At 41.0% G+C, this 27497-nt stretch overlaps 1 protein-coding gene across 2 annotated transcripts in view; it reads left to right on the top strand.

Annotated features, from left to right (window-relative positions):
* Positions 1–21171, top strand: part of LOC128619048 (cadherin-4-like) — a 369140-nt gene extending 347969 nt beyond the window's left edge. For both annotated transcript variants that reach the window (XM_053642896.1, XM_053642895.1), the window contains 6 exons: positions 4426–4568; positions 10351–10584; positions 11298–11531; positions 14547–14686; positions 15133–15297; positions 16665–21171. In XM_053642896.1, the coding sequence (XP_053498871.1) occupies positions 4426–4568; positions 10351–10584; positions 11298–11531; positions 14547–14686; positions 15133–15297; positions 16665–16868 (1120 nt within the window). In that variant the 3' untranslated portion in view covers positions 16869–21171. The remainder of the gene's footprint in view (positions 1–4425; positions 4569–10350; positions 10585–11297; positions 11532–14546; positions 14687–15132; positions 15298–16664) is intronic.
* The last annotated feature ends 6326 nt before the right edge of the window (positions 21172–27497 follow it).

Here is a 27497-nt window from a genome sequence, read left to right as displayed (position 1 = left end):
TTATAGTTCAGCGAACACAAATCCCCACAGCCACGCTCCACAATCTAGTAGGAAGCCTTCCCAGAAGAGTTGAGCTTATTATAACTTCAAATCTAGAATGGGATGTTCAACAGGCACATATGAGTGTGACGTGATGGTCAGCTGTCCACAAACCTTGACCTGTGTGCAATGAAAGTGTTTCATGATCTCAATATAATTAGACTTGTTCATGGAAGAACCAAGAGTTTATTAGCGAACTAAACAAACAGCATCATGAAGACCAAGGAGCTATGAAAACAAGTCCACTCGTGTACTGTATGTCTCCGGTCATCTGGTCAACAGCCGAAAAGGTGTTATATTGGATGAAAAATGACAAAACAATGACATAAGTAGCATCCATGTTGGCAAACACACTGTGATCGAGCTGCTTGTTAGTGAAGAAGCTGACACAGGAGGAAAAATGGTGTTCAGGAAGTGATTACTTGGGAACTTCAGGCATTTTTCAGGGCCAAATGAGGCTCTTTATTGGAGCAGGAACTTTATATATATATATATACATAGTAGTCAACTTTGTACAAATTGCAGAGTAGTACATAAAGTTTGTTTGTTGGAAACAATATGTTGCGGACAAATATACTTGTAGTAATGGTGTGCTGAGATTGGAACATTTTTCAGAAACTTTTTATGCACGACAGCTGACGATGGACATCCATCCAATAAAATTTGTCCACAAGGCCTACATATTTATAACAGAACCAGACTCAGGTGAATGTTTACCAATGAGTCATATGGCAGGCCAAGGCAAAGACAAATCTATTATCCACAGAGCCAGTTGTGGAGGATATTATCCTTACTGTTATGTGTAGGAGGATATATAGGAACATGGCCGCCTGATTTTGGGTGAAACTGGTGGAGTAAAGTTGGGGTGGTTTGTGAGGTCCAAGGGAATGTTCGCATTATTTACTATTCCCGTCCCTTCTTCCATTTCGATTACAATTCTCATTCCCATCCATAATTACATTGAGAATCCTTATTACTAGTTTAACTTTAAGTTTAAGTTTAATTTCGTTGCTACTTCACGTGTGTAGTTCTTCAAATAAAGCCAAACGTACTGAACAACGACAACAAAAAAACCCAGTGTCTTCATATTGTATGATCTAGGACCATGTGATATTATGTGCGTGGCGAATGACTAGTGACTTCGGATTACGTGTGCCGAATCATACAACCCCAATTCCGAAAATGTTGGGACGCTGTGTACAATGTAAACAAATGTAAATAAAAACAGAATGCGAGGACTTGCAAATCTCCTAACCCCATCTGTTATTCCCAGTAGAACATGAGAAAATGAGCTGTTTAGATTAATTTGTCGAATTCTCCACCACTGTGTTTAAGGAACGTTTAGTTACCTATATTCTCCACTAATGCATGTAGGAAAGCCTTAGCGTCCAAGGAATCTTATCTTTGTTTTAAGGGAATATCGCCAGCCTCGTGTAACAGCAGCTAACCAGTTTAATTCGTCCACCGAAACTTTTAATGAGGCTATGCACTGATTCTGAAAGTTATTACGCCCGTGGCCTTTGATAGTAATACCTTCTAGTGATGACGCAATATTTCTGAGCAGGGTAATGAATTCGGCAAGTTTAGGGACTCTGAACATGAGCAAAAGACTCACAGGCGACTTCACTTTAATATAGACGAGACTTTATTACACTATTGTACGACACATAAACTAATCAAAGTACTAAACAAAGACTATTCTAATACACATACACACACGTACACACACATGGGCATGATAGAGAGGGATAGACTTACAACAGAGGCAAAGCAGAGTGCAAGTGTTTGGGCAAATTATGGCTTCAAAAAAGACTCTGACCTGAGTGAATCATCAATGCACTATGAGGGACCCATAAACTGATTATAGGCTATGGATTCCTTAGTACTGCACCAGCTTATTAAACGTGGGAATGATGTGTACTTGCTTGTCGGAGTTAGTGAGAGATAGGGCGTGCGACGTCGTAGGAGGTCAGGAGGCCTAGTCGAGTCGATGATCGGCGATTGGATGGAATTTCAGAATAATGTTCCTCAATGTAAAATTGCGGAGAGTTTATTGTGAATATCTCGTCATGTACAGTACATAATATCATCAAAAGATTCTGAGAATCTGGAGAAATCTCTGTGCGTAAGGGATGAGGGCGAAAATCAGTACTGCGTGCCCGTGATCTTCGGGTCCTCAGGTGGCACTGCATTAAAAACAGGCCTGATTCTGTGATGGAAATCACTGCATGGGCTCAGAAACACCTCCAGAACTCATCGTCTGTGAACACAGTTCCCCGTGCCATCCACATGCCATCCACAGCTCCATCATGCACAGAAGAAGCCGTACGTGAACGTGGTCCAAAAACGCCGCCGTCTTCTCCGGGCCAAAGCTCATTTAAAATGGACCGAGGCGACGTGGAAAACTGTTCTGTGGTCAGACGAATAGAAATGTGAAATTCTTTTTGGAAACCATGGACGCCGCGTCCTCTAAACTAAAGAGGACTAAAGAGGAGAGGGACCGTCCGGCTTTTCATCAGCGCTCGGTTCAAAAGCCTGCATCTCTGATGGTATGGGGTGCATTAGTGCCTATGGAATGGGCAGCTTGCACATCTGGAAAGGCACCATCAATGCTGAAAGCTATATACAGCTTTTAGAGCAACATCTGCTTCCATCCAGATTCCATCCCATCTTTACTTCTGAGAGACTTGTGAAATATTCCTCCAGCTATTTTTTTTTTTTTACTAACACTTACTTTTCCAGCCTTTTGTTGCCCCCGTCCCAACTTTTTTGAGACGTGTTGCAGCCATCAGATTCAAAATTTCCCTATTTTTTCTCCTTAAAACGGTACATTTTCCTCAGTTTAAACTTTTGATATGTTTTCTATGTTCTATTATGAATAACATATAGGTTTGTGAGATTTGCAAATCATTGCGTTTTGTTTTCATTTTAATGAATTAATTAATTAGTTTTACGCGGCATCCCAAACTTTTTTGGGAATTGGGGTTGCATATCATTTAAACTAGATCATAGAATATGATGACATTGAGGGTTTTTTTTTTTTTTAAATTATTATTATTTATTATGTTTATGATGTTACTTTTTATTTGTACGTTTTTTGTTTGTTTGCGTAGTTTGACTTTATTTAACGAACTATGCATGAAAACTAAGCGTGAATTTAGTCAAAGATCCTAGAGTAAAATCCACTTCCCATTGTTGTGTCTTGCTCATGTGACATATAGATTCAAAACCCATCCTTCTCAAACTGATATTTTATCATTTCTTATTCATATACAAAGTGAGGGTGCGGTTGCTCCACTTACTCCATTGTTCAGGTGCCTACATTTAGGAATATATATATATATATATATAAATGCCAGAGATAATGAGCTGTCAGCTAGCCACCCCAAGGCTTTTGTTTCAGCCTCCCATGTCTACTTTTTCAATTAAATATCTGAAATCTTCATCACAGCTCAGTGCAGGACAAAGTAGATCCTGTCCACACACTGTTCATCCTGACAATTAACTCCAAACATGCGTCCTTTCTAACACCGGTGTGACTTTCTCCTCAAACTGCACGCTAATTAGCTTTTCAGCACTGCTGTCCAAGGTTCTTAATGTTCACACCGCTGTCCTTTCCGCACACACACACACACACACATACACACACTTATACCTTTGGCTAGTTTCATGTCCCAAAAGTGACATTGCAGCTGAAATAATGTCATTCACTAACAGCTCGTCACCGATTCTGTCACCGAGTGCCTTCTAAACATGACCCAAGAGCCAACACATTCCCTAACTCGGTCAATTTTTAAATAGTCAGGGTTTATTTATTTATTTATTTATTTATTTATTTATTTATTTTGCTTTTGTTTTTGGTTTTTTTTTTTAAAATAGCAATCGCCACAAATCTTGTGCACAGCTGCAAATTAATTAACAGAAGTGGCGCTTCAAAGGAGTGATGGAGATTAAGATGCGTTGTTGGGCGGCCATTAATCTGATCGTCATAATATGCAAAAATCTCACCGGGTGGAAATTGCCAAAGCACTGAAGGGTTGTTACTGATGCTAACACAATGTGCAGGGTTTTATAGCATCTGCTTTAAGTGCTGGTCTGGGACGTTAATTAAAAAGCTAAAAAGTCGTGTAAAGCATACACTGATTAGACTACTGTAAAAGTTTCATCATTAATCCTGTTGGACGACGGAATTTAGCGGTCCTAACGTCGGGCGATTATGGGCGATCGTGGTGTGATGTGATTTTGTGGAACGTGGCGGTTTAGGGAACGGCTCAGTAATGCTACTTCTTTCAGATTTAACGAGAAAGTTACGCACCGCAGCTTTAATGCTCAAAACTGTGTTATTGGCTGATTATTGTTGTTTATTATTGTATTTGCTTTGTGCAGGTATCTTAAGCTGTCGGATCCGGCTAACTGGCTGTCCATCAACACGACAAACGGTCAGATCACCACGACGGCTGTGCTGGACCGAGAATCCGTCTATGTCAAGAAGAACATCTACGAGGCTACGTTCCTTGCCGCTGATAATGGCGAGTGTTTTGAGTAGTCTGTATGTCCCAATGTCTGTCTGCCCCATGTCTGCTTGTTTGTTTGTTTAGCCATCTCCATGTCTGTCTATCTCTTTGTCTGTCTGGCTGTCAATCTGCCAGTCTGTACACCCCTATGTCTGTCTGTCTGTCACTAGGTCTGTCTGTCTGTCCGACTTTTCGTCTTTATGTTTGTCTGCCTGCCTTCCCACCCTTATGTCTGTCTGTCTGCCTGTCCGTCTCTCTGTCTGTCTCTCACGAGGTCTGTCCGACTTTTCATCTTTATGTTTGTCTGCCTGCCTTCCCACCCTTATGTCTGTCTGTCTGCCTGTCCGTCTCTCTGTCTGTCTGTCACGAGGTCTGTCTGACGTTTCATCTTTATGTTTGTCTGCCTGCCTTCCCACCCTTATGTCTGTCTGTCTGCCTGTCCGTCTCTCTGTCTGTCTCTCACGAGGTCTGTCTGACTTTTCATCTTTATTTTTGTCTGCCTGCCTTCCCACCCTTATGTCTGTCTGTCTGTCTGCCTGTCCATCTCTCCATCTGTCTGTCTTAAAATCTCTCCATCTTTCTCTGTCCATCCATCTTCATTTAATTCTCAGTCCATTAAGATTAGGTTTTATACCCGCACAAACGTTCCTCGGAGTCTTGAAAAACTGTGTTTATTAATGATGCGCTCCTTTCACTCTTTTTCTTTCTCTCCATTTGCACAGGATGGAGGCAGGGTAGTGATATTTTCTCTCTCGCTCTCTCTTTCTCTCACTCTCTCTCTCTCTGCATAATAAGTATGTCCGTGGTTGTTTTTCTTTCCCAAACAAACCCACGCTTAGCCAAGCAAAACCCCAATCACAGCTAACACACATGCACGCGCACGCGCACACACACACACATACACACACATACACACACACACACAAGCTCATTTCCCCTGTGTGTTATCGGGCTCGTCCAGCTCAGTGTTTACTCGAACTCAGAACTGCTTTTCATCCATGACTGACATGGCTAGCTCCTGTGACGTTCCCTGGCTCTTCTTCTCCTTTTTATTCTTCTTCTTCTTTATTTTTTTCAGCAGAGGAGTGGAAACAGGGATTAAAGGCATTGCTTCAACCAGTAGATGCTTTCCCTCCTATCCTTCCTTTCTCTATTTTTTTTTTTTTTATCTTCAGACTATTCTCCATCTTTTTATTTCTGCTACTCCACTTTTACTGAAGCCTCTCTCACTGATCCTAAGTAGCTACAGTGTCCTCCACTAATATTGGCACCCTTGGTAAATATGTAAACAAGGGTAAATATTTAACAAGGTTTTCTGAAAAAAACCTGTGTTGCGTTTGATTGATTGTTTGATCGGTTGTTTGATATTCATGAGAGCAGAGCAGAGTATTTTTTGTCATTTTTTTGGAACAAAAATATCAAAAGGTTAAACAATAAAGACAAAAAGCCTCCTTTGCTCATATTTACCAAGGGTGCCAATATTAGTGGAGGTCCCTGTAAACAGTCTGACAACTGATTATATATATATATATATATATATATATATATATATATATATATATATATATATATATTATAGTTTTAATTAAACAGGGTTTCACTAATGATAAGAACCACTATGAGTATACATATTAGTAATGGAGATGACTACATATGTAAGAATTTTTCATGCATTGATTGATCATGATAATACAATAAAAGCATTGTAAACAAAACTCTTCCAGGACTCTAGCTGAAGTAACATTGGGGCAGGAACTGTGGTCTGATAGTGGTCTGAAGTGGCATTTGGGGGTGAACATGCAAGCTGATTGGTCACAGTACTATTTGCGTGGAAACTACAGTCGGATTAGTTACAGTGGTATTGGGGAAGGAAATTAATGTCTGATTGGTTACAAATTGGTTACACATGCATGGGGCAGAGACTACGGTCTGATTGGTTCTAAGGGCATTGGGGGAGGAAACAGGTCTGATTGGTTACCAATGGCATTGGGGGCAGGAACTACAGTTAGATTGGTCACAGTGGCGTTGCAGGCAGGAACTACAGTCAGACTGGTTACAGTGGCATTGGGGGCAGGAACTGTAATTGGATTAATTATAATGTCATTGAGGGGAGGAACTACAGTCAGATTGGTTACAGTGGCGTTGCAGGCAGGAACTACAGTCAGACTGGTTACAGTGGCATTGGGAGGAGGAACTACAGTCAGATTGGGTACAGTGGCCTTGCGGGCAGGAACTACAGTCAGATTGGGTACAGTGGCCTTGCGGGCAGGAAATACAGTCAGATTGGGTACAGTGGCATTGGGGGAGGAACTACAGTCAGATTGGGTACAGTGGCCTTGCAGGCAGGAACTACAGTCACCTTGGTTACAGTGACATTGGGGGGAGGAACTACAGTCAGATTGGTTACAGTGACATTGGGGGGAGGAACTACAGTCAGATTGGGTACAGTGGCCTTGCAGGCAGGAAATACAGGCAGATTGGGTACAGTGGCATCGGGGGAGGAACTACAGTCAGATTGGGTACAGTGGCATTGGGGGAGGAACTACAGTCAGACTGGTTACAGTAGCATTGGGGGCAGGAACTACAGTCAGATTTTTTACAGTGACATTGAGGATTAAGAACTGCAGCCTGATTGGGTACCTGGACGCTGGAGAGTGTCAATTACAGTCCACTTTTTTACAGTGACACTGGGGGTGAAAACTGATGTCTGATAGGTTACAGCACCATTGTGGTGGGAACTGCAATCTGGTTACAATGGCGCTGGGGGTTGGAAGTACAAGCGAATTGCTTTGAGTGGCATTTGTGCAGGATTCAATGGTCTGATTGGTCACAGTGGTATTGTGGTGGGAACTCTGGAAACTGCTTTCTGTTAATTAAAGTAAAAAACAGACAATACTCAAAACAATGCAGCGTGATTTCCACCTGGGAGGATATCATTCTAAAATTTTAATTTTAACTGATTTTATTGGTCAAAAATGTATTGGTATAACTGTAATATACAGAGAGAGAGAGAGAGAGAGAGAGAGAGAGAGAGAGAGAGAGACAGGGTGATGTTAGTGTGTAACCAAACCATTCGTTTCATCTCCATCAGAAATGTAAAATTCAGCCTCAAGCTCGCACACAGCAGTGGGGACTGAAATGACACATTCCTCCTCTCTCAAATACTGCAGGAAGAAAATCCTGAAACTCTGAACCAATGCAGAGATGGCAAAAGTGTCAAATTCAGGGGTGTAAAAGTCAGGACTTTTTTTAGTCCCAGCTATTGTGAGATTCAGACAATAAATATTGATTGGAAACCTTGACGTATGAAAAAGCTGTGTGAGGACACTAGCTTGTTTCTCTCTCTCTCTCTCTCTCTCTTTCTCTCCTCCCTAGTAATTATTTAATTATATAAATGTAATAGTTGCAGCACTGCAATCATTTATTTATTGTTTTTTTGAGTTTCTCATTTATCGCTATGCTTACCAAGTCTGAATCGAACTGAACATGATCATTTTGGTTCCTTTTCTTGATGGTTTGATTTTAAACCAAAACACAGGGACACGTGAGAAGGTCAGGGGCTGAAAATGTACCCTGTTTCATTGGTCAGAAATGCAGGGATTGACAATGTGGACAGAACCTTTACGCTTGGGTGGCTACAAAAATGACACAAACACCCAACCGCAAAGAACACAGAGACGGTGTTAAATAAATAATTGTGTAAATAACGAGTATTTGAACTGTATCTAGTTTTCTTTTTTTTTTTTATATATATGCACAGCAATCCTGGTCTGTCCTTGTACTACTGTATGTATACAGTGTGTTTAGTTCATTTCCTGCACTCGGGTCAAATCTCATTCTCAGTACCATCGAGTCACACTAGGGTTCATTCAGACGGTCTCAGCAAGACTTTAGCAAACAGAGATGGTGCAAAAGCTGCGTAGCTGCAAAAAGCTTCCTAAGACTATAAGGGTGTGTGTTAAGTGTGTGTTTACTGTAAGTGTGTCTCCACTTCCATACTTGCCCACGCTCCGGTTTTGTCTCTTCAATTTTGTCTGTCCAATTTTGGAGACAGTCTACGTACTACCCCAGAAGGCCAATTTTTAGCATTATCAGCTGTGTGTGTGTGTGTGTGTGTGTGTGTGTGTGTGTCCACTAATGGAGACAGATGTCTGAAAGGGTTTGGTTAATTCCACACTGGCAGCCGATAATAGCAGCCTCAGTGGACACTCTGACACAGAAACAACTGCTACACCCACACACAGACGCTTTTCTCTCCCGCTGTCTCTATATTTCTCTTATTTTTTCCGCTGTCTGTATATTTCTCGTCTTTTTTTTTTCATCCTTCTGTCTTCTCAGCTTGCCCTCCTGTTCCTAAGTGTTTATACCTTAGATTCCAACTTTTCATGAGTTTCTGGGAAATAAATAACTGCACAATAGGCCTATATGGGCGGTGTTAGTTTTCCCAGGGGGGCGGGGGGGTTTATATCCCAACCACCAGAGGTCTCACTCGCTTGTTAAACCATGGTTCCATGGAGTTCCTGCTTTTACTTCAGGTCTAGAAAGAAAAGAACAGTAGGTGTTTTTGGGTGGGAAATTTCTCACGGGAAATAAAAGGTGCCAAACCTTACTTTACCTTTATATATCGGTGATATATCTTTAAAGCTTTGATTTAAAAGGCGAATTAAAGATTTAACACGTCCACCTTCCCAGGTAAAAGATTACACAGACTACAGGTGAAAACGGGAAAAGTATAGATTGGTACCTTTATTACTCAGATTCTGATCGGAGAGAGAGAGAGAGAGAGAGAGAGAAACAACTACACTATCAATGTAAATAGAACGTAAATGGCCGAGTAGCACCGGTAAAGGATTTGATTACCCCAGCCATCCAGGGATTTTACTTTCTCCCATATTGGCAGTATCAGTGTCAGTGTTTTTCGCTCGCTCTCCACCCATGAGAAAATTCCTGGCCGAAATACCTAAATTTTTAAACACTTCATGAAATGATGGACGAGACTCCGTATCCTACCTCTAGTTTAAATTGACCATCGAGGGAACCGATCATAGGTTCCAACACAGAGCAAAAGAGGCACAAAATGTGGAAATGTGAAGCCATCAATATGCGTATGGGAGTCTTCAAATGTTGGTGCATGAACAAAATGTGCAATTCCAACACTTCTTAATGCCTCGTTTGTTTTTTTTGAAGGTTTCTCAATGACTATAAAAAAGATGCTGTATGCTTAGACACTAGATTTTCTCCTTCTTCTTACAGCCGCATCAAGGACGGCAATAACGGCCAAAGCTCAGAAGCCAAAGATAATAGAAAACTAATTTGGGGGCATTTACTATTTGTATTTAGTGCTTAGGGTTATCATTTTAATGTTAGGTTTGAGCTAGGTAGGGGTATGTGTTAAATTTAAGATGAGTTACAGATGTTTTTAGTATCTAATAGAAAGGCCCTAGCAGTGTTTTATCTATTTAAAACATGTTCATTAAGTAAAACAAGAAGCTAATGAGAGTTTACAGCTTCTTTATTCTCATATTTCAGTTTCTCAGCTCTAGTAATTAAATTACTGTGTGTGTGTACTCAGTGTACTCAGTCATTTCACTCGCCTTGTGATGAACTAGTCTAACCCTGATCTCTACATGTAAGTCTAATGAAAGGAACATGAGCTTATTTCACTGGCAATGAGTTTTTTTTTTCCCCTACCCCGTGTAATTTATAGCTCCCTCGTCCATAATTTTCATACTCTCATAATTCTGAGCGCTTTGTTACTTACTCTTTCCTTTTTTTTTTTTTTTTGTTCATTTCTCAGGCTCTCCTCCTGCCAGTAGCACAGGAACGCTGCAGATATTTCTCATAGATGTGAACGATAACGCTCCATCACTCGTTCCTCACGATGCTCAGATCTGTGAAAGATCTCACATGAACTCTGTCAACATCACGGCTGTGGATGCAGATACCGATCCCAATGTCGGTCCATTCGTCTTCGAGCTTCCTCTTCATCCCTCCATCATCCGCCGCAACTGGACCGTCTCCCGGATCAACGGTGAGGGATGCGCAAACATTCTGGAAAATGTACTGGCAAAAAAAGTAGCTTGCCACCTCATATCACTCAGGTCTTTCATGGTAATCTGTTGTGGTCGTTTTTATTCGGTATAGTAATCTACAAAAGTCACCCTAATCTCAAAACAACTACTCCTTAAACCCCAATCTCTAAAACCAAACCCTTAACCTTATGCCAAATCCAAATACTACATCCAAACCCCAAAGCATTTGTCTAACCCCCAATCCTAATCAAACCCAACCCCTAAACCCTAGCACCAAACGTTGAACTCCTAAGTTCCTAAACAACTAACCACTCTCACAAGACTTGAACACAATCAAGAACCCTTAATAACTAATCCAAACTATGAATCCTAATCCCCTAATCTAAACTCGTAACCTTAACCCATAACCAAAGCTCCACAGTTTAACCTGAACTCCAAGATCTATAACCACCTACCCTGATTCTCAACCTCGAATCCCAATCCTTAAACACAACTCTAATCCCCTAACTACTACCCTTAACTGCAACCTATATCCTCAACCCCAAAATTACATCTCCAACCCTTAATGCCAACCCGAACTGCAAATTAACGAATCCCTCATTTCCTACTCATAACTCTAACCCATAACCCAACCTCTACAAATGAACCCTTAACTCCTAAGATCCTCATTTGTACTCACCATACCATAAACCGAATTTCATCCTGTCCACAGGAAACTATGCCCGTCTGAGCCTAAGGATCCAGTTCCTGGAGTCGGGTGTGTATGAGGTTCCCATTTCTGTGTCAGACTCAGGAAACCCGCCACTCTCCAATCGCTCAGTCATTAAGGTGAAGGTGTGTCCGTGTGACGAACATGGTGACTGCACTGCACACGGTGCCGTAGCAGCGGCGGGCCTGGGCACTGGCGCCATCATCTCCATCCTTATCTGCATCATCATCCTTCTTAGTGAGTAAGATTTTCAAATTTAGGTCATTTTGGACTGTACGGTACTCGTATACCAAGGCATCCAGGGATCTTCATTAGTTCTACTAAATGGTGGGAAATTTCCATATATTTAAATATCTGTCATTTGCACAGAGATTGTTGTAGCCAGTTCAGTGTTTCACATCTAGATGATTTTACCGTTGCCTTTATAAATGCTAAGTGTTGTTAGTTTCTGGTTATGTATAGCTACAGAATCCAGCGCAAATGAGTTCCCTGATCACATACCTATTCGTGAGCCAATGAGCAGAAAAATTACCAAACTCTGCTCGACTCCAGACCTCTCAGGAACCACTGATGGCTCATCTTTGTTATATGATTCATGAAACTGACTCACACAGTACAAGCATCTCATCTATCTTGAATGTCCTGCATTGTGGGACAAACCTACTGTAGCAGTGTTGGAGTTTCACGAAGGTCAATGACTGGACGAGTTAAAATTGAACATTTTCAATCATTCTTCGGTGTCGGATATTCGGACTCCACCGGATGTAGTTCTGAACTTCTGATCATAAATAACAAACCAAGTGCAACGCTTGCTGCTCCAAATCAATGCCTCATTATAGTAGAATAAATCTTAGAGATGACATCTGCCCTAAGCTTTGCTTTAAGTGTTTGGGATAGTTTGTAATTTGTATCAAAAGCTCCTCAAGAGCAACCCACAATATATTATTTCACAGTAACAAATACAAATATGAAATCCATTATTCGCGACACAGACCCACTGTTACAGGTTGCAAAACCTCTTTTTTAGAGGATATTTGAATTTGATATCTTTGACCAAGAAAAGTACAGTGCACATCCTCTTTCTTCAGAAAATATTCCCTATAACCAAAATGCCAGAGGCTAAATATAAGATCAGCATATCCTAGGTATGAAATACAACCTGGAGAAACCATTATTTTTTTATCCGTTATTGTTTTTAATAGCACATCTACTCCAACACTGAACTTATATTTCTTCTGCACGGTTGTTTTTTTTTTTTTTTTACCCTGGGGTTAAAACTCTTCTACTCCAAACAAACACAAGGCCAGACTTTCTTTGACCTGAGGCATGCAATAAGGAAAACTTTGGCAGATTGTGAAGAGGTGAGAGTTCCTCTTCCCCATACATTGGAGAGCTGCTCATCTGGACATGTTTATAAAACATTTACCTAGCACTGCCTGGAACATCACGTTCAACTCCAAGGGGAAGGTATTTCTGTATGGGAGTGGACATTTTTGTGTGAATTATATATAGCACTGAAGCTGGGAGTTGCACAGAATATTTTGGAATATTTTCAAGATACTGGAGCTGTGATAATATGCATTGGGATAATAGCAAACGTAAGCCTTGGAGACACAGATGCTCTAAGCACCAGCTAAACACCAGTACACTCCAGGCTTTTACCAACACACAAAGTTATTCTTTATGGAATTTCACAAACGCCAGCGTTCACCATCAGACTTTCCATCAATGTCCAGCATTCTCCAGTAAACATCAACACTAACTATCCAACACCGACATTTCCCCATCAACCACTATTATCCGTCAAACACCAATATTCGCTAACAAACACCATCTATTTCCATCACTCACCAGCATTTACAGTCAAAACGAAATGATTCTACATCAACCACCAATATTCACCATTACGCAACAGCATTCTCCATCAAATACCATTATTCACAAACATATGCAAACACTATCAAACACCAACAGTTACCATCAGACACTAAAAGACACACTTTCGCCATCAAATACAAACTTTTAACACCATCAAACACCAATATCCTCCATAAAACACCATCATCCTTTGAACACCAGTATCCTCTATAAAACACTACCAAACAACGTTTCCATCGATAATGGTGGCCGATATTCTCCAATACACACTATTACTCACCTTCAAACACCAACATTTTCCACAAGACACCAACATTCAGGGTGCCAGTCCATCACAGGGCACAATCACATACACACTCATTCATACACTACGGACACTTTAGACACGCCAATCAGCCTACCATGCATCTCTTTGGACTTGGGGAGGAAACTGGAGTACCCGGAGGAAACCCCCGCAGCACGGGGAGAACATGCAAACTCCACACACACGGCCCCAGCGGGACTCGAATCCCGGACCCTGGAGGTGTGAGGCGAACGTGCTAACTACTAAGCCACCGTGCTTAAAACACTACCTTCCATCAATGGCCAATATTCTCCAATACACACTACCACTCACCTGCAAACACCAACGTTCACCATTACTGCATCAGCATTCATTTAAAAGCCATTCAACGCCGACATTTATCATTTAACACCATCAAACACCAGCATGCACCACTGAACACCATTAGCTTGTGAAAGAAATTGAATTCAGTTATAGATTACACAGCTTGTTTGAATCGTTTCATTCACTTGTTTTGACTTGTTTCATTCAGATTAGCCTCAATTGGTTTCCTTTATTCTGACTTTGTGGGGCACATTGAAGGGGTTTTTTTGTTGTTGTTGCTGTTGTTGTTCCATCTGAGACATCAGCCACTTGGAAATGCACGTCACTTGAGTAGAGAATGTTCTCAAAGCTTCCCATACCAACTTAGAAAAACTTTCTCAGAACTGCTCCTGCAATCATAAAGACTGCCCTGTGCTTAACCCTGGACTCTTATTTGCAGTCTGATCCTACAGAATATCATTTCAGTACACTCAGCAACTCTTAATCTTCTACACACACATACTGTAATGATTTAGAATCCTACAATCCGGTGTGACCCAGAAGACGATGGGTTGCTTTTGAGTCCGGTTCCTCTCAAGGTTTCTTCCTCGTGTCGTCTCAAGAGAGTTCCTCGTCTCAACTGTAGCCTCTGGATTTTTCATCAGGGGTCTAAATCTGCATTCCGATCTCTGTAAAGCTGCTTTTCGGCAGTGTCTATTTAGTATGCGGTATGTCTACGACGTCTGTTAAATTTTTGCTCTGGCCATGTTGTGATTTCTGTACTGCAGGCATGGTTTTGCTCTTTGTGGTATGGATGAAGAGGAAAGAGAAGGAGAGGCAAACCAAACAGCTGCTGATTGACCCTGAGGATGATGTCAGAGACAACATCCTCAAATATGATGAGGAAGGAGGAGGAGAGGAGGACCAGGTGACTGGAGCTCTGATTCTAGAAATACACTTAATTCAATAGGGATTCATTCGTGGTTGAAACGGCTGCATGGACCAAATACACAGGCTTTTCTTATTTATAACATTACGTGGACCAGATTGAGTATCTAAGCGTTTAATTCTCAACATTGCTAGAAAACTGCTAGTTTATTTCGAGCTCATTAAGTGCTAAAATCCTCACTTGCTGAGCATAAGGTATATAGTCAAATAAAGCCATTACTACCACTCCACCTGGCCTGAGGGAAGGAGCTAGTGCAGCCGGATATTAGCTGCAGATGTTGTTGCTACATGCACCTTGTGTCTTAATTACGGTTGTTGGCTAATGTGACTATATTAGCTGTGATGCATGTCTTGATTATAACTGTGGCATAATCTTGTTAGTGTTGTATGGGTTTGTCTTTAGCATATCTGTGTGCTAATCTGCAGGACTATGACCTGAGTCAGCTGCAGCAGCCCGACTCCCTGGAGCACATCATGGGTAAACCCCCGGGTGTCCGACGGGTGGACGAGAGGCCTGTGGTACCCGAGTCTCAGTACCCGCTACGGCCCATGGTGCCCCACCCTGGGGACATTGGAGATTTCATCAATGAGGTACACCGACTAAAATCGGGAACTGATTAGTTTAATAATCATCCAAATATTCCCACAGCAGGATAAAACATGCTAATACAGAAACCATGCAGGGGAACTAGAGAGCATCATGTAAAAGATTCAGATGGTTTTGTTGCTAGACATTATGCTAGTCATTGTGGGTGCCATTTTTCTGTTCAGTATTATATTCTTAATTCCTTTTCTAAAATCTTATACGTTTATTTTATGACTTTGAAAAACAGTTTTGGACAATTCTAGTTTGTAGTCACATAGCTTTTCTCTTAATAGGATGTTTGACCAACCCAGAGAGCGCGTAGTTCTTTGCCAAGTCACGTTAGCGACTTATAAATCAGATATATGATAGAGCCGAGTTGTGACCACTTACCTTTTTAACAGCATTGATTCTGGAAGCTTCTTTCCCATTTTAATCTCCATAAACCTTCTAGAAAAAAAAAAAAGAGTTTAAATCTTTAAACCAAACATATGGCAATTTTTAATATTAATAAACAGATTATATGATACTAAGGCTAAGGTAAATGCCGTCAGTTTGTTGTTACCTGGCCCTTGGGCGCACCTGTCTTTGTACCTGCCCTTCGGTGGTATTATTTTGCACATACAATTGCTGTGAATTATAGTGACAAGTCCTACTCTTCATTTGCTAAATAATAATGGGTTGGGGTTTTTTTTTGCACCTTTAATTATTAAAGCAACCAAAAGACATGCATCTTAGACACTGGTTTGTACATGCATACTTTTACTAACTCAGCACTGTATTAATATAGTTTGTTCTTTATGCTCCAATGTCTTAGCCTGGCTAATTCATGACTAAGTTCTAAAACATAACTTTAGGGGCTTAGCAAGTTGCATTGCCTTGGAGACTTCAAGAACTGAGCTTGATTTCCATGGTAATAGAGACATTCTGCTTTAATATTGTGGGTGATACAGTACCTCACCGATACTTGGGTATAAAAAAAAAACAAAACTGATTTCAGACTGATTTATGGCTTCTACAGGAGCTTATACCATCATTTACCAATCTCAGTCTTGGAGGGTTTATACATCATTGCTAATAATCACATTCACTACAGCTACCACAAATTACATTTTTGCTTCCAGAACCTCACTTTTTTATCTCTATGCCTGTGAGAAAGATTTGGCCAAATGCATTTATGCAGCTGGATTTGATTTCGCAGCCATTTTATTGGCCAACAACTGTTTCTGTGTCTCAAACCAAAGGTCTAACTATTTGAAATCAATCAATCTAATCACTTTAATGTATCCTAATGACGGCTGAGTAGAAATGCTAATATTCTACTTGGAGGAAAATGCTGCTGATATTTGAAATTTTTCTCTCTTGTTCACTGCAGGGTCTGAGAGCGGCGGATAATGACCCGACAGCCCCACCGTACGATTCGCTGCTAGTGTTTGATTACGAGGGCAGTGGATCCACGGCCGGGTCGGTCAGCTCACTCAACACCTCCAGCAGTGGAGAACAAGACTATGACTACCTCAACGACTGGGGTCCGCGTTTCAAAAAACTCGCCGACATGTATGGGGGCGGAGATGATTAAAACGGAAAGGTGCAGTCCATCAAAGGCTCCTCCCACGTCACCTGACCTGTGGCGACGACCAATCATGGGCCTCTCTCTCTCTCTCTGAAAAACATACCCACCTACCAATCACTTGGCCAGCTCCAGAGAGACTTGTACTACAGAGAGAGACAGCGATATAGTGGACCTGCTTTTTCCTTTAATTATGTTTTTTTTTTTTAAATAAGTTTCTTGTTTTTTTTTTATTTGTTTTTTTTTTTTTTAGTAGTCGAGCTGTATTCACGCTTTGTGCTCATTATTTCTTTGAAGATTCCTGCGATTTAGTTGACGCAACTATCTGCAGGCGAAAGCTTCCTGCTAGTATTGAGACAGCACATAAAAAGAGAAAAGAGTAAAAAAAAAAAAAAAAAAAAGACAAGGTAGGCATTCTACTCTTAAAAATGGTCTGAACAAGCCATTCTTTTTCTTTCTCTGAACTTGAATTCTTTCGAGAAGAGGAGCACTGTCGTCGTTGTCGTCGTTGTCGTTATCGTTGTTTAAGAAGTGCCTTTAGTGGTGCGTAGTTCTTGGATTTTTCTCAGGATTGGTCTTCTGTCCAGACCTACACCTGACATCAACACACACTTCTACAGCTGATCGGCCATATTCAAGTTCCTCATAATTCTCCTGCAAGAACATTGAGGCTTTTGGCTTGTAGCTCCATGACAGGAAGCTTACAGGAAGTTACATGACAGGACGTTTGCGTCACTGAATAGTACACAGTACATCAGATATTTACTTTTTGACAAAAATGAATTCGACTGTAGAGTTTCACATGCTATCGAGGAGACAGTTACAGAGAGCTCGGCAGAAACATTAGAACTATCGAACCATGAGGTTTATTCATGATCAGGTACAAATTTGGTAGTACCGATAATTGTTTATATGACACACCGTGACATTTTTAGCATGATTTTAAAATATCACTACCCTCGAGGAGGCTGTCTGGGTGGGCAACATTTTTGGGCAGTATTTATGCTCCTGAGAAGAAAGCAGCATATGGACAGCTTGTAAGGTTCTTTTAAGGTTCTTCTAAGGTTGCTTCTTTTTGGTCAGGTTAAAACACAGAATCATATGTGACAGCAAATCTCAGAAAGTTTGAGTGCACAGAAGTGTCTCTCTAAAATGCTGCCTGGCGAGAATAGCGAAACGTAAACATGTTATTATGGCATTAAGCTGTAAACCGTTATTGTCGTTATTGTGATATGAAAATGTAATGCCTTGAAGTGCTAGGGTTAGGGTTTCATTTCCATGTTTGCTCTGCATTGAGGCCCTGTCCACAGGTATATTCTTTTCTCAGTGTTTTGGCCTCCTGATCTCACGAAAACAGCATTTTGGATCACTGAAAACAAAGCTCTCAGATACACCAATCAGCCATAACAGTAAATCCACCTGCTTAATATTGTCTAGGTCCACCCTGTGCCACCAAAACAGCTCTGACCCGTCAAGGCATGGACTCCACAAGACCTCTGAAGATGTGTTGTTGTATCTGGCACCAAGACGTTAGCAGCAGATCCTTTAAGTCCTGTAAGTTGCGAGGTGGGGCCTCCATGGATCGGACTTGTTTGTCCAGAACATTCCACAGACGCTCGATCGGATTGAGATCTAGGGAATTTGGAGGCCGAGTCAACACCTTCAACTCTTTGTCATGTCCCTCAGACCTTTCCTGAACATTTTTTGCAGTGTTCAGGACGCATTATCCTGCTGAAAGAGGCCACTGAGATTAGGGAATGCTGTTGCTATGAAGGAGTGTACTCGGTCTGCGACAGTGTTTAGGTAGGTGGTACGTCTCAATGTAACATCCACATGAATGCCAGGACCAAAGGTTTCTCAGCCCGGAGCATCACACTGCCTCCACCAGCTCGCCTTCTTCTCATACTGTAGTGCATCCTGGTGCCATCTCTTTCCCAAGGTAAGTGATGCACATGCACACTTGAAAATATGAAAACATGATTCATCAGACCAGGCCACCTTCTTCCATTTCTCCATGGTCCAGTTCTGATGCTCACATGTCCATTGTCGGTGCTTTTGGCAGTGGACAGAGGTCAGCATGGACACTCTGACTGATCTGCGCCTACACAGCCCTATACGCAGCAAGCTATGATGCACTGTGTGTTCTGACACCGAGCCAGCATTAGCATTTTCAGCAATTTGTGCTGCAGTAGCTGTTCTGTGGGATCGGACCAGACGGGCTAGCCTTCGCTCCCTACACGCATCAGTGACTCTTGGGCGCCCACGACCCTGTCGCTGGTTCACCAGTTGTCCTTCCTTGAACCACTTTTGGTAGGTAATAACCACTGCATACCGGGAACACCCCACAAGACCTGCTGTTTTAGAGATGCTCTGACCCAGACGTCTAACCATCACAATTTTTCTCTTGTCAAAGTCAGTCAGATCCGTATGCTTGGCCATTTTCCTGCATCCAACACGTCAACTTCAAGAACTCTCCTCTTGCTGCATAATATATCCCACCCCTTGACAGTTGCCATCGAGATATAAACCAATGTTATTCACATCTCGTGTCAGTGGTTTTAATGTTATGGCTGATCTGTGTCGTTTTTCCATTTTCGTACGGACGGAGATATTCTCAAAAGCGCTGGTCATGTGGATGAGAAAGCATTTATATAAAATCTGAGTCTTCACAGCAACAAGCTCTCCATAGGTGCAACGTACACTTATTTAAGCTACATAAAGTTATTACTCTTCTTCAAAAGCATATATTAAGACATTAACGAGGCCAAATTGCATGCATGTCACCAGAAGATCAAACTATCGCTCACTGTAAGCCATTGGGCCAAAGGTTCCTGGATTGCCACTTGATGAGGGTTAAATAGCGATTGTGAGTGTTCATTCATCACATCAGTACAAGACTCACCCACTTTGTATCAATGCACTGTTGAGTAGTTTATTCATAGATATTTGACACATTTATAACCAAATCATTTGGGCACTTGAAGAAAACATTCACTCATTTATGAAGAATCTTCATCTTTTGAACGTACTGAGGAAGTATTCACAATAAAATATTCTGTATAGATAATAAATGCGGTTTGATGTTTTGATGTTTCACACTATGCTGGTGTTCAAATTATGCTGACGCTCCCATTAGGGGCACAAAAGGAAGAATCGAGACCAGAAAGTTATTGTTCCACAAAAGTTCCTCATAATTTTATTGCAAGCTTGTTAAAATGAAATGTAAAGTAAGGGTAAAAGGTAAGAGGCTTGATATTGACTAGCAATTCTCATTTATATTTAAGGAAATGTTTGGAGTTTAATGATTAGTCACAACGGGTGGCATGAAAAACACAATCCAGTATCAAAATGAATGGCTCATAAAATGTCCTGAAGCCCATTGAGGTCTTTGGTTCATACTAACTTACTCATAGCTTTTATAAGCAGCATCCCGAGGGCAACCTTAAAGAAAGTTCTGGGTCACATTATACCGTAAAATTCACTTATCTTGGACAGTCATTATGCACAATCCAAACAGGCTTAAAAAAATTAAGGGAAATAAGAATTAGTAGGTCATTAGCGTTAGGAACTGGAAGGACTAGAGAAATCAACAATGAAATGAGAATTTAAGTATACAGTAATGGGAAAGAGTGCTATCAAGAATATTAAGATATACGAGCTGATATTAATCAGAGTATGTAATCAAGGTGGAGCAGTAGCGCGGAAACACGACAAACAGGAAGTAAACAAGGAAGTGGACGACTTAGAGAAAAGCGTAAACAGACCGAGGCTGCATTCACTCTTGGGTTGTTGTTTTTTTTTTTAACAGTAAAAGTGCTGGCCGGATATGAAAAAAAATCAGCTCACCGTAGTAACGCTCTTACAAACCCTCGCTAGTATCGGCTAACTAACTGTCGTAGCTTGCTCTCTAGATTAAATTTATTATTATCGGTAATGTTTGCGAAATAAAAACTCTATTAACGAGGAGGTTGTGTGTCTTTGCCGTAGCTTTGGAGGCAGAAATGAATGACTTATTATCACATCTGTAGTTACATCGGAAAATATTTTTCATTCAGCATGTCATTCAAAAGAAAAATCTTCTCACATTCGCTCACTAACAAGACTCGTTTTTTCCGCTGGCACTCTGTCCTCCGTGTTGGTTTTTCTGGCTTGACGACCCTCTTGCCAAAGTACTTGATGTCACCCTGCGCTTTTCTGAAAGAAAAAAAAAACATCAGTGGCAGCACTGCCAAGTGTGAAAGCAGCCTAATTAGGACGACAACGAGGCTCGGGAGGAATACATGGTATCGGTAATCAGAGGGTGTGGTCAGGGTGGAGTTTAGGTGGAGGTGGAGCTGGCGATGTAGATGGGAGGGAGGCGTCTCCGACCGCAACTTATGCACTCACTATGCACTTATATTCTTACACTATACAATGTGTACTCGACTAGTACCTTTGACAGTATCTCATATCGAACACTTAAGATTTAGAAAGAACAGATCGTTGTGTGGTATCTCATATCATCAAGACACCAGAACAGCCTTCACAGGAAGAAACTAATTTTACACTGTAGCGTAAGCCATTTTCCAATACAATAACTGCAGTGCTCTCCGGTAGCCCCGCCCCTTCTAGTGAATTCCCCCCCATGCTAAAATCCAGACGTTGCTGACGAAGTAGAATTTACTTCCAAAAACATGACAGATAAAAGCAAAATACAGTAAGAAACGATCTACCATTAGACACTGTGTATTTTAAAACGTTAAAGTCGAGCGCGATCACTTTCTTTGAGAAATGTACATTTTCTTTAGAAAGCCCGTGTGATCCGTGGTGTGTGTATGTGTGTGTGTGTGTGTGTAACGCAGGTTTAAGAGGCCTAGTCAGATTTCATTAATCCTTTTATTCACAGAAACAATCCACAGCTACGCTACAGAAGCTCTGCTTTGGTTTTACATATGTAAATGTTGTATATAAGCTTTTTTTAAGTTTTTTTTTTTTTAAGCTCTCGTTTTAATGGACCATACTGTAAGGAGTATCGTCTTTTATTTCCCGACCTTTTAGTTAATCGTCCGAGCTTTGTCGATATCTTCAAAACACCAAGTCGAAAGCCATGTAAGTGTGGTGTCGACGAGTAAAAATAATTTGAAATCCGTTTTTAAAAACACGCCGAAAAAACCGATCATCGCAGTCGCTATAAATTCAAACCGAAACCGTTTCGTGTTCGTCAGGAGAGTTAGTCTCGTTCAAATGTCTTATTATCTACTTAAATGCATCTCAGATATACACGAGACCAAAAGTCCAAGTGCACTACGGTTTATTTCATCACTTATCAACAGTAAAATACTTTTTTTTTTTTTCCTCAGCTGATCTTACTATCCGAGTGTGCGTACTGTAATTTAGCACCGAGGCGGATGCAGCGTTCATCTGTGTGTGTAATCTTCGTATAAAATTTTAAATCTATAATATCTCGTGTGCATACAGTGCACAACGCCACAGAGTTGGCCGTCATGCCTTACGATTTGACAACTAGCAGGTGTATAACAGGACTATAATGGGAATAATAACAGTACTCAGTTGGCGTGGTCAGGGCGGAGCTAGGGTATTCCTTCCTCACGTAACGATTCGTTCCTTAGAGGATTTGAGGAGGATATTTGGAGAAATCTTTGCTAAAGGAGACTTGTCTTAAGCACCACTGCCTGTCACTATGCTACACACACAACACAATGTGAATTAACTTCAGTGAAAACATACTGGCCCATGTACAGCATATTTAAATGTTAATGTTCTGGCCTATACAAGATTCTACTCTATTATGCATATTTTAACGGACTTTGATCCCAGGTGCTTAAAGCCGAGGTTGGCGATAGGATTTAGGTTTGGGTTTCGCGTTGGGTTAGAACAGGTTCTCAAAAGGTTCTATTTTGCAATGCTTTGTAAATAAAAGTTCATTTATGAACAACTGTTTGTTTGAATATTTAAACCAGGGGTCTTCGGTCGTATCTGCAAAGGGCCGGTGGGGCTGCAGGATTTCATTAGAGCCAAACTGGAGGCGGAATTGATAGTTGATTGACGGTGAACTGATTGAAAAAGTGAAATCAGGTGTGGCTCATGCTGCAATTTGGGGTTATGGTTCATGTTAAAGGTTTGGGGTTAAAGCTAGGGTTAAAGATCAGGTTAGTTCTAACGTTAAATCTTTGGGGTTAGAGCTAGTATTAAATGATTAGGGTTAGGGCTAGGGTTAAAGTTTTGGGGTTAGAGCTAGGGTTAAAAGGTCGTGGTTATGGCTAGGGTTGAAGGTTTGGGGATAGGGTTGGTGTTAGGGCGAGGGTTAAAGGTTTGGGCTAGGGTTAGATGTTTGAGGTTATGGCTAGGGTTAAAGATTTGGGTTTAGGGTTAGGGCTAGGGTTGAAGGTTTGGGGATAAGGTTAGATGTTTGAGGTTATGGCTAGGGTTAAAGATTTGGGTTTAGGGTTAGGGCTAGGGTTGAAGGTTTGGGGATAAGGTTAGATGTTTGAGGTTATGGCTAGGGTTAAAGATTTGGGTTTAGGGCTAGGGCTAGGGTTGAAGGTTTGGGGATAAGGTTAGATGTTTGAGGTTATGGCTAGGGTTAAAGATTTGGGTTTAGGGCTAGGGCTAGGGTTGAAGGTTTGGGGTTAGAGCTGGGGTTAAAGGATTGGGTTAGTCGTAGGGTTACAGGGTTGAGGGTAGGGCTAGGGGTAAAGGTTTAGAGTTAGGGCTAGAGTTGAAGGGTTGGGTTAAAGCTTTCGACTTAGGGTTAGGGGTAAAAGTTTGTCGTTGGGGCTAGGGTTAAATATTTGGGGTTAGTGGTAGGGTTAAAGGGTTGAGGGTCGGGCAAAGGTTGAAGTTTTAGGGCTAGGGCTGAAAACTTGCACCAGCAGTAAAGCTTACAGAAACAGACTTGAGCAGGCTCAGTTTTCTCCTTATTCTCCGAATACAATCTATCTTTGTTTATCTGAAGCAGGACGTCATCCTTACAAATGAAAACGAGTGTTTGCTTTGTGCGTGATGCTTATTGCTTTTTAATATGGAGAACGTGCATTAAAAATACATGCCATTTTTCCTACACGCCGAATAACAGCAGCGCAGGTCTCGTACCCCGGCACAACGAAGCCAATAACGCAAACAAACTGAGCATCGAGACGGATTTAATTACCGCGAATGTGAAGATGAAAGCATGGCGCTGAATAAATAAACGCAACGTTTCCGATAGGAAGAAAGAAAGCAGTATATACAGCAGACGGGCGGAAAGATTAATGACGATTCTAATACGCCGTGTATCCCCCAAAACAATATAACCAGAGAAAAAACACACACGATAAGAGTGTACATGAGAAATATCACCTTAAACAGTTTTTGCTCGTGCGTTAAGACTTTTGGACGCTACAGGAAGTGAAACGATGATTTCAGGTCTCTTTACTTTGTTACTACGTTTGTTAATGTATTATTCGGAACTGAAATTGTGTCTCTTTTTTTTTATTTTTATTTTTTTCGTACACTCGTTCTGTCTGGATTTTGTTTCAATCAGGTTTCAGAGGTTCCCATGTGCTTTTTAGGGAGGCGTGTATTTAGACGTGTTTTAAACTAAAAACAGTGGAAGATCATCAGACGGGAGAGGTTTTCCTCCTTGTCTGTGTGTATATATGTGTATTAACTGCTTGAAGCTGAACAAATTAGGCAACATTGGATTTTTTTTCTTTTGCATGTGTCTTTTTCTAATGGACAAGACGATTACGTATCAAATATACTGAAGAAACGAAGCGACCCGCATGAACGTGGTCGTTCTTTTCTCTTTTTTTTCTTTTTTTTTTCTTTCTTTTTGTTTCTTTTTTCTTTTTTTTTTTTCCTTCTTTTTGTTGGTTTCTTTTTTTGGTCCAGACAGTGTTCTGGAGTGTATTATACTCACAATACTGAAGGAGACAAAGTATATATATAAATATATATATATGAAATAACTAACTAAAAAAAAAAAAAAAAAAAAAAAAAAACAAGAACACAGTCGTTGCACAGTTATGGAGTTGGAAATGACTTTTTTTGTAAACTGTCGACAGCACAAATATTTTGTATCGATGTTTGTACCATTTTTGTACCAAAAAAGGGAGAAAAGCAAATGAAAAGAAAAAAAAAAAGGGAAAAAAAATGCTGATTCTTGTTTCAAACCTGTGTTTTTAGTGCCACTGCGATCAGTTCCGTATGTACGCAGCCTTGCAGAATAATCGTGTATATAAACGCCAACGGCCCTGTGTTACACTAAATAAAGCTCCCCTCCTTTTACCGAGTCCTACACGCCTCTTCACTTCATCTGAACAGTGTCATGTGGAGTTCAGCTGATTGTAAGGAACTGTCAGAAATCTATGTCTGTTTTCCTAACTGAATATCACTCTGAGTATAATGTCACACAATTTAATCACAATTCGAGTGTTTTGACTGGGAAATTTTATTATGGTAACATCATGAAAGGATGGGGCCGAGTGCATGACCCTAAACGCTTCGTGCACGGCTTTTGTTATGTCTGTTTGATTAAAAACTCGATGACTGAAGAAGGATTGAACCCGCGCTTGAAAACTGAACAGGATCCAAAACAGCAAGAGGGCACAATGTTCCGATCTAACCGGTGTATTTTTGTAACTCTATCTCCTATTTAAAATCCGCTTTTTTTTTTTTTTTACGTTTGCGCTGCTATTTTGCATTTTATTACAAGCGTTCTTCCTTAGCGTTTTTAAAAGGGCTCTACGTGGAAACACTCGCTTGCAGGGTACGGCATATCCGACCAGGCAGAATGATGCTGGTTCCCGAGTGGAACGACGGAAATGTGTTTGCGCTATGGATGGGAGATTGCGAGTTTTGCAAATCCCGATGATGCCAAGGAAGCCGTGGGCTGCATCCGAAATCGCGTACTGTGACAGTACCGACTGCATTCGATTCAGTACATACTGCTCGTTGATGGTGTTGATACAGTATGTACTGATCAGTGTAAGTGGTACGCATGAACAGAATCCAAATTTTCGATTCTGACAGCTCTTCCGTGCCAGTCCCGTTGCCTTATGGGATAGCACAGTGTCCAGTGGTTTCCATACGGCACGATCTCAGTGGAAGCAGTAGATCATCCGGGTATTTCTCGCCTACTGTTTTATGAATACTGAGAATTCAGATGTACTGCTCCTTTAGCCTACTGCTTTTCACCTACTCTATAGTAGGATAGTAGGGATAATCGGACGCAGCCCGTATTTGCAAAAGATTGCTGTGCATCCCTCCTGGGTGGGCGGGGTATACTCTCTGTCCCCTGTCAATCTCAGTGATACTAGCCAATCGTTGATGCCTGTGAGCTCATGTATGCAGGTGAGGGTAGATAGCACTTTCCTCTGAGTGTGTTACACTGCTCTGTGATGCAGCAAATGACACAGTCGGCTCGCTTCACGTGTCTTGGAGGAAGTACGTATTAACCTTCACCCTCCCCGGTTGGTAGCAATCGTATGATGGGGGAGAAGATGGTAAGTTGGAATTGGTAGGTTTTCAAATTGGGAAGAAAATAGCGGTAAATCATTTTTTTTTTCCTACTATTTTATAATAATAATAATAATAAATACATCAACACTGTGAAATAACTGTTCAGTGTTTTTCTAAATGAAAACGGCTTGTTTACATTTGGACATTTGTCTCAATATAAGCCGTTATTAAAATAGAATATATATAGAAAATATATATTCAATCTAGAACTCAACCGAAGAACTCTTAAAATACTTAAAGAAGCTATAGAATTAACTTGTTTTTTTTGTTTGTTTGTTTGTTTTTTTTCCAGAATTACTGAATAATTCATGGTAGTGAGAAAAAAAGTGTTTAAAATAAATAAATAAATAAATAAATAAATAATAGGCTGGGTAATATTACAATCATTTATGAAGACAAACTCAAGGTGGAAAAAATGTTTCATTCACATAAAGTGCAAAACCACATATTTCAAATATCTCTCTCTCTCTCTCTCTCTCTCTCTCTCTCTCGCTCTCTTTCTTTTTCTCCCACTCTCCTATCGTTCTTTCACACACACACACAACAGGAGAAAAGATAGACGGAAGAGTACGTAAGGGGAAAAGCCTCAGGGTGGATCACAGAGTGTGTGTCATTACAGACGTCCCGCTGATCACCTCCATCAGCCTCATGACTCCATCCATCAGAGCTGGAAAGAGAGGGGGAGAAACAAACGAAGGGTAGAAAAGAAAGAATCAGAAGCGAGAAATGAGATGGAGAAGAAAATAATTGTGCAAAAACGCCAGGACAGGGAGAGACATTGAAAGAAAGAGAGAGAGAGAGAGAGAGAGAGAGAGAGAGAGATGGAGAGAGAGAGAGAGAGTGAGAGGAAGGAGGTAGATGGAAAAGGGAACAAGGGGAGGTAGAGAAAAAGAAATGAGAAAGAAAGAGGCCAGAGAAACAAGAAGGAGAAACAGAGAGGGAAGAAAAGCAGAAGGAGAGACAGAATGAAGGATAGAGACATAAAAAAATAGAGAGAGAAAAGAGAGTGTAAAGAGGAGAGGAAGAGTGGAAGGAGGGCAAAAGGCCATGGCCTCATTACTACACAGCAATGAAGAGGAAATCCATCAGTTTCAGCTCAGCATGGAGCCGAGACACAACGAGGACTAAGTACACACA

This window comes from Ictalurus furcatus, chromosome 15 (genome assembly GCF_023375685.1).
Source record: "Ictalurus furcatus strain D&B chromosome 15, Billie_1.0, whole genome shotgun sequence".
NCBI classification, from domain to species: domain Eukaryota; kingdom Metazoa; phylum Chordata; class Actinopteri; order Siluriformes; family Ictaluridae; genus Ictalurus; species Ictalurus furcatus.
The sequence above is the reverse complement of the archived record's forward strand: the minus strand, read 5'-3'. Positions and strand labels throughout refer to the sequence as shown.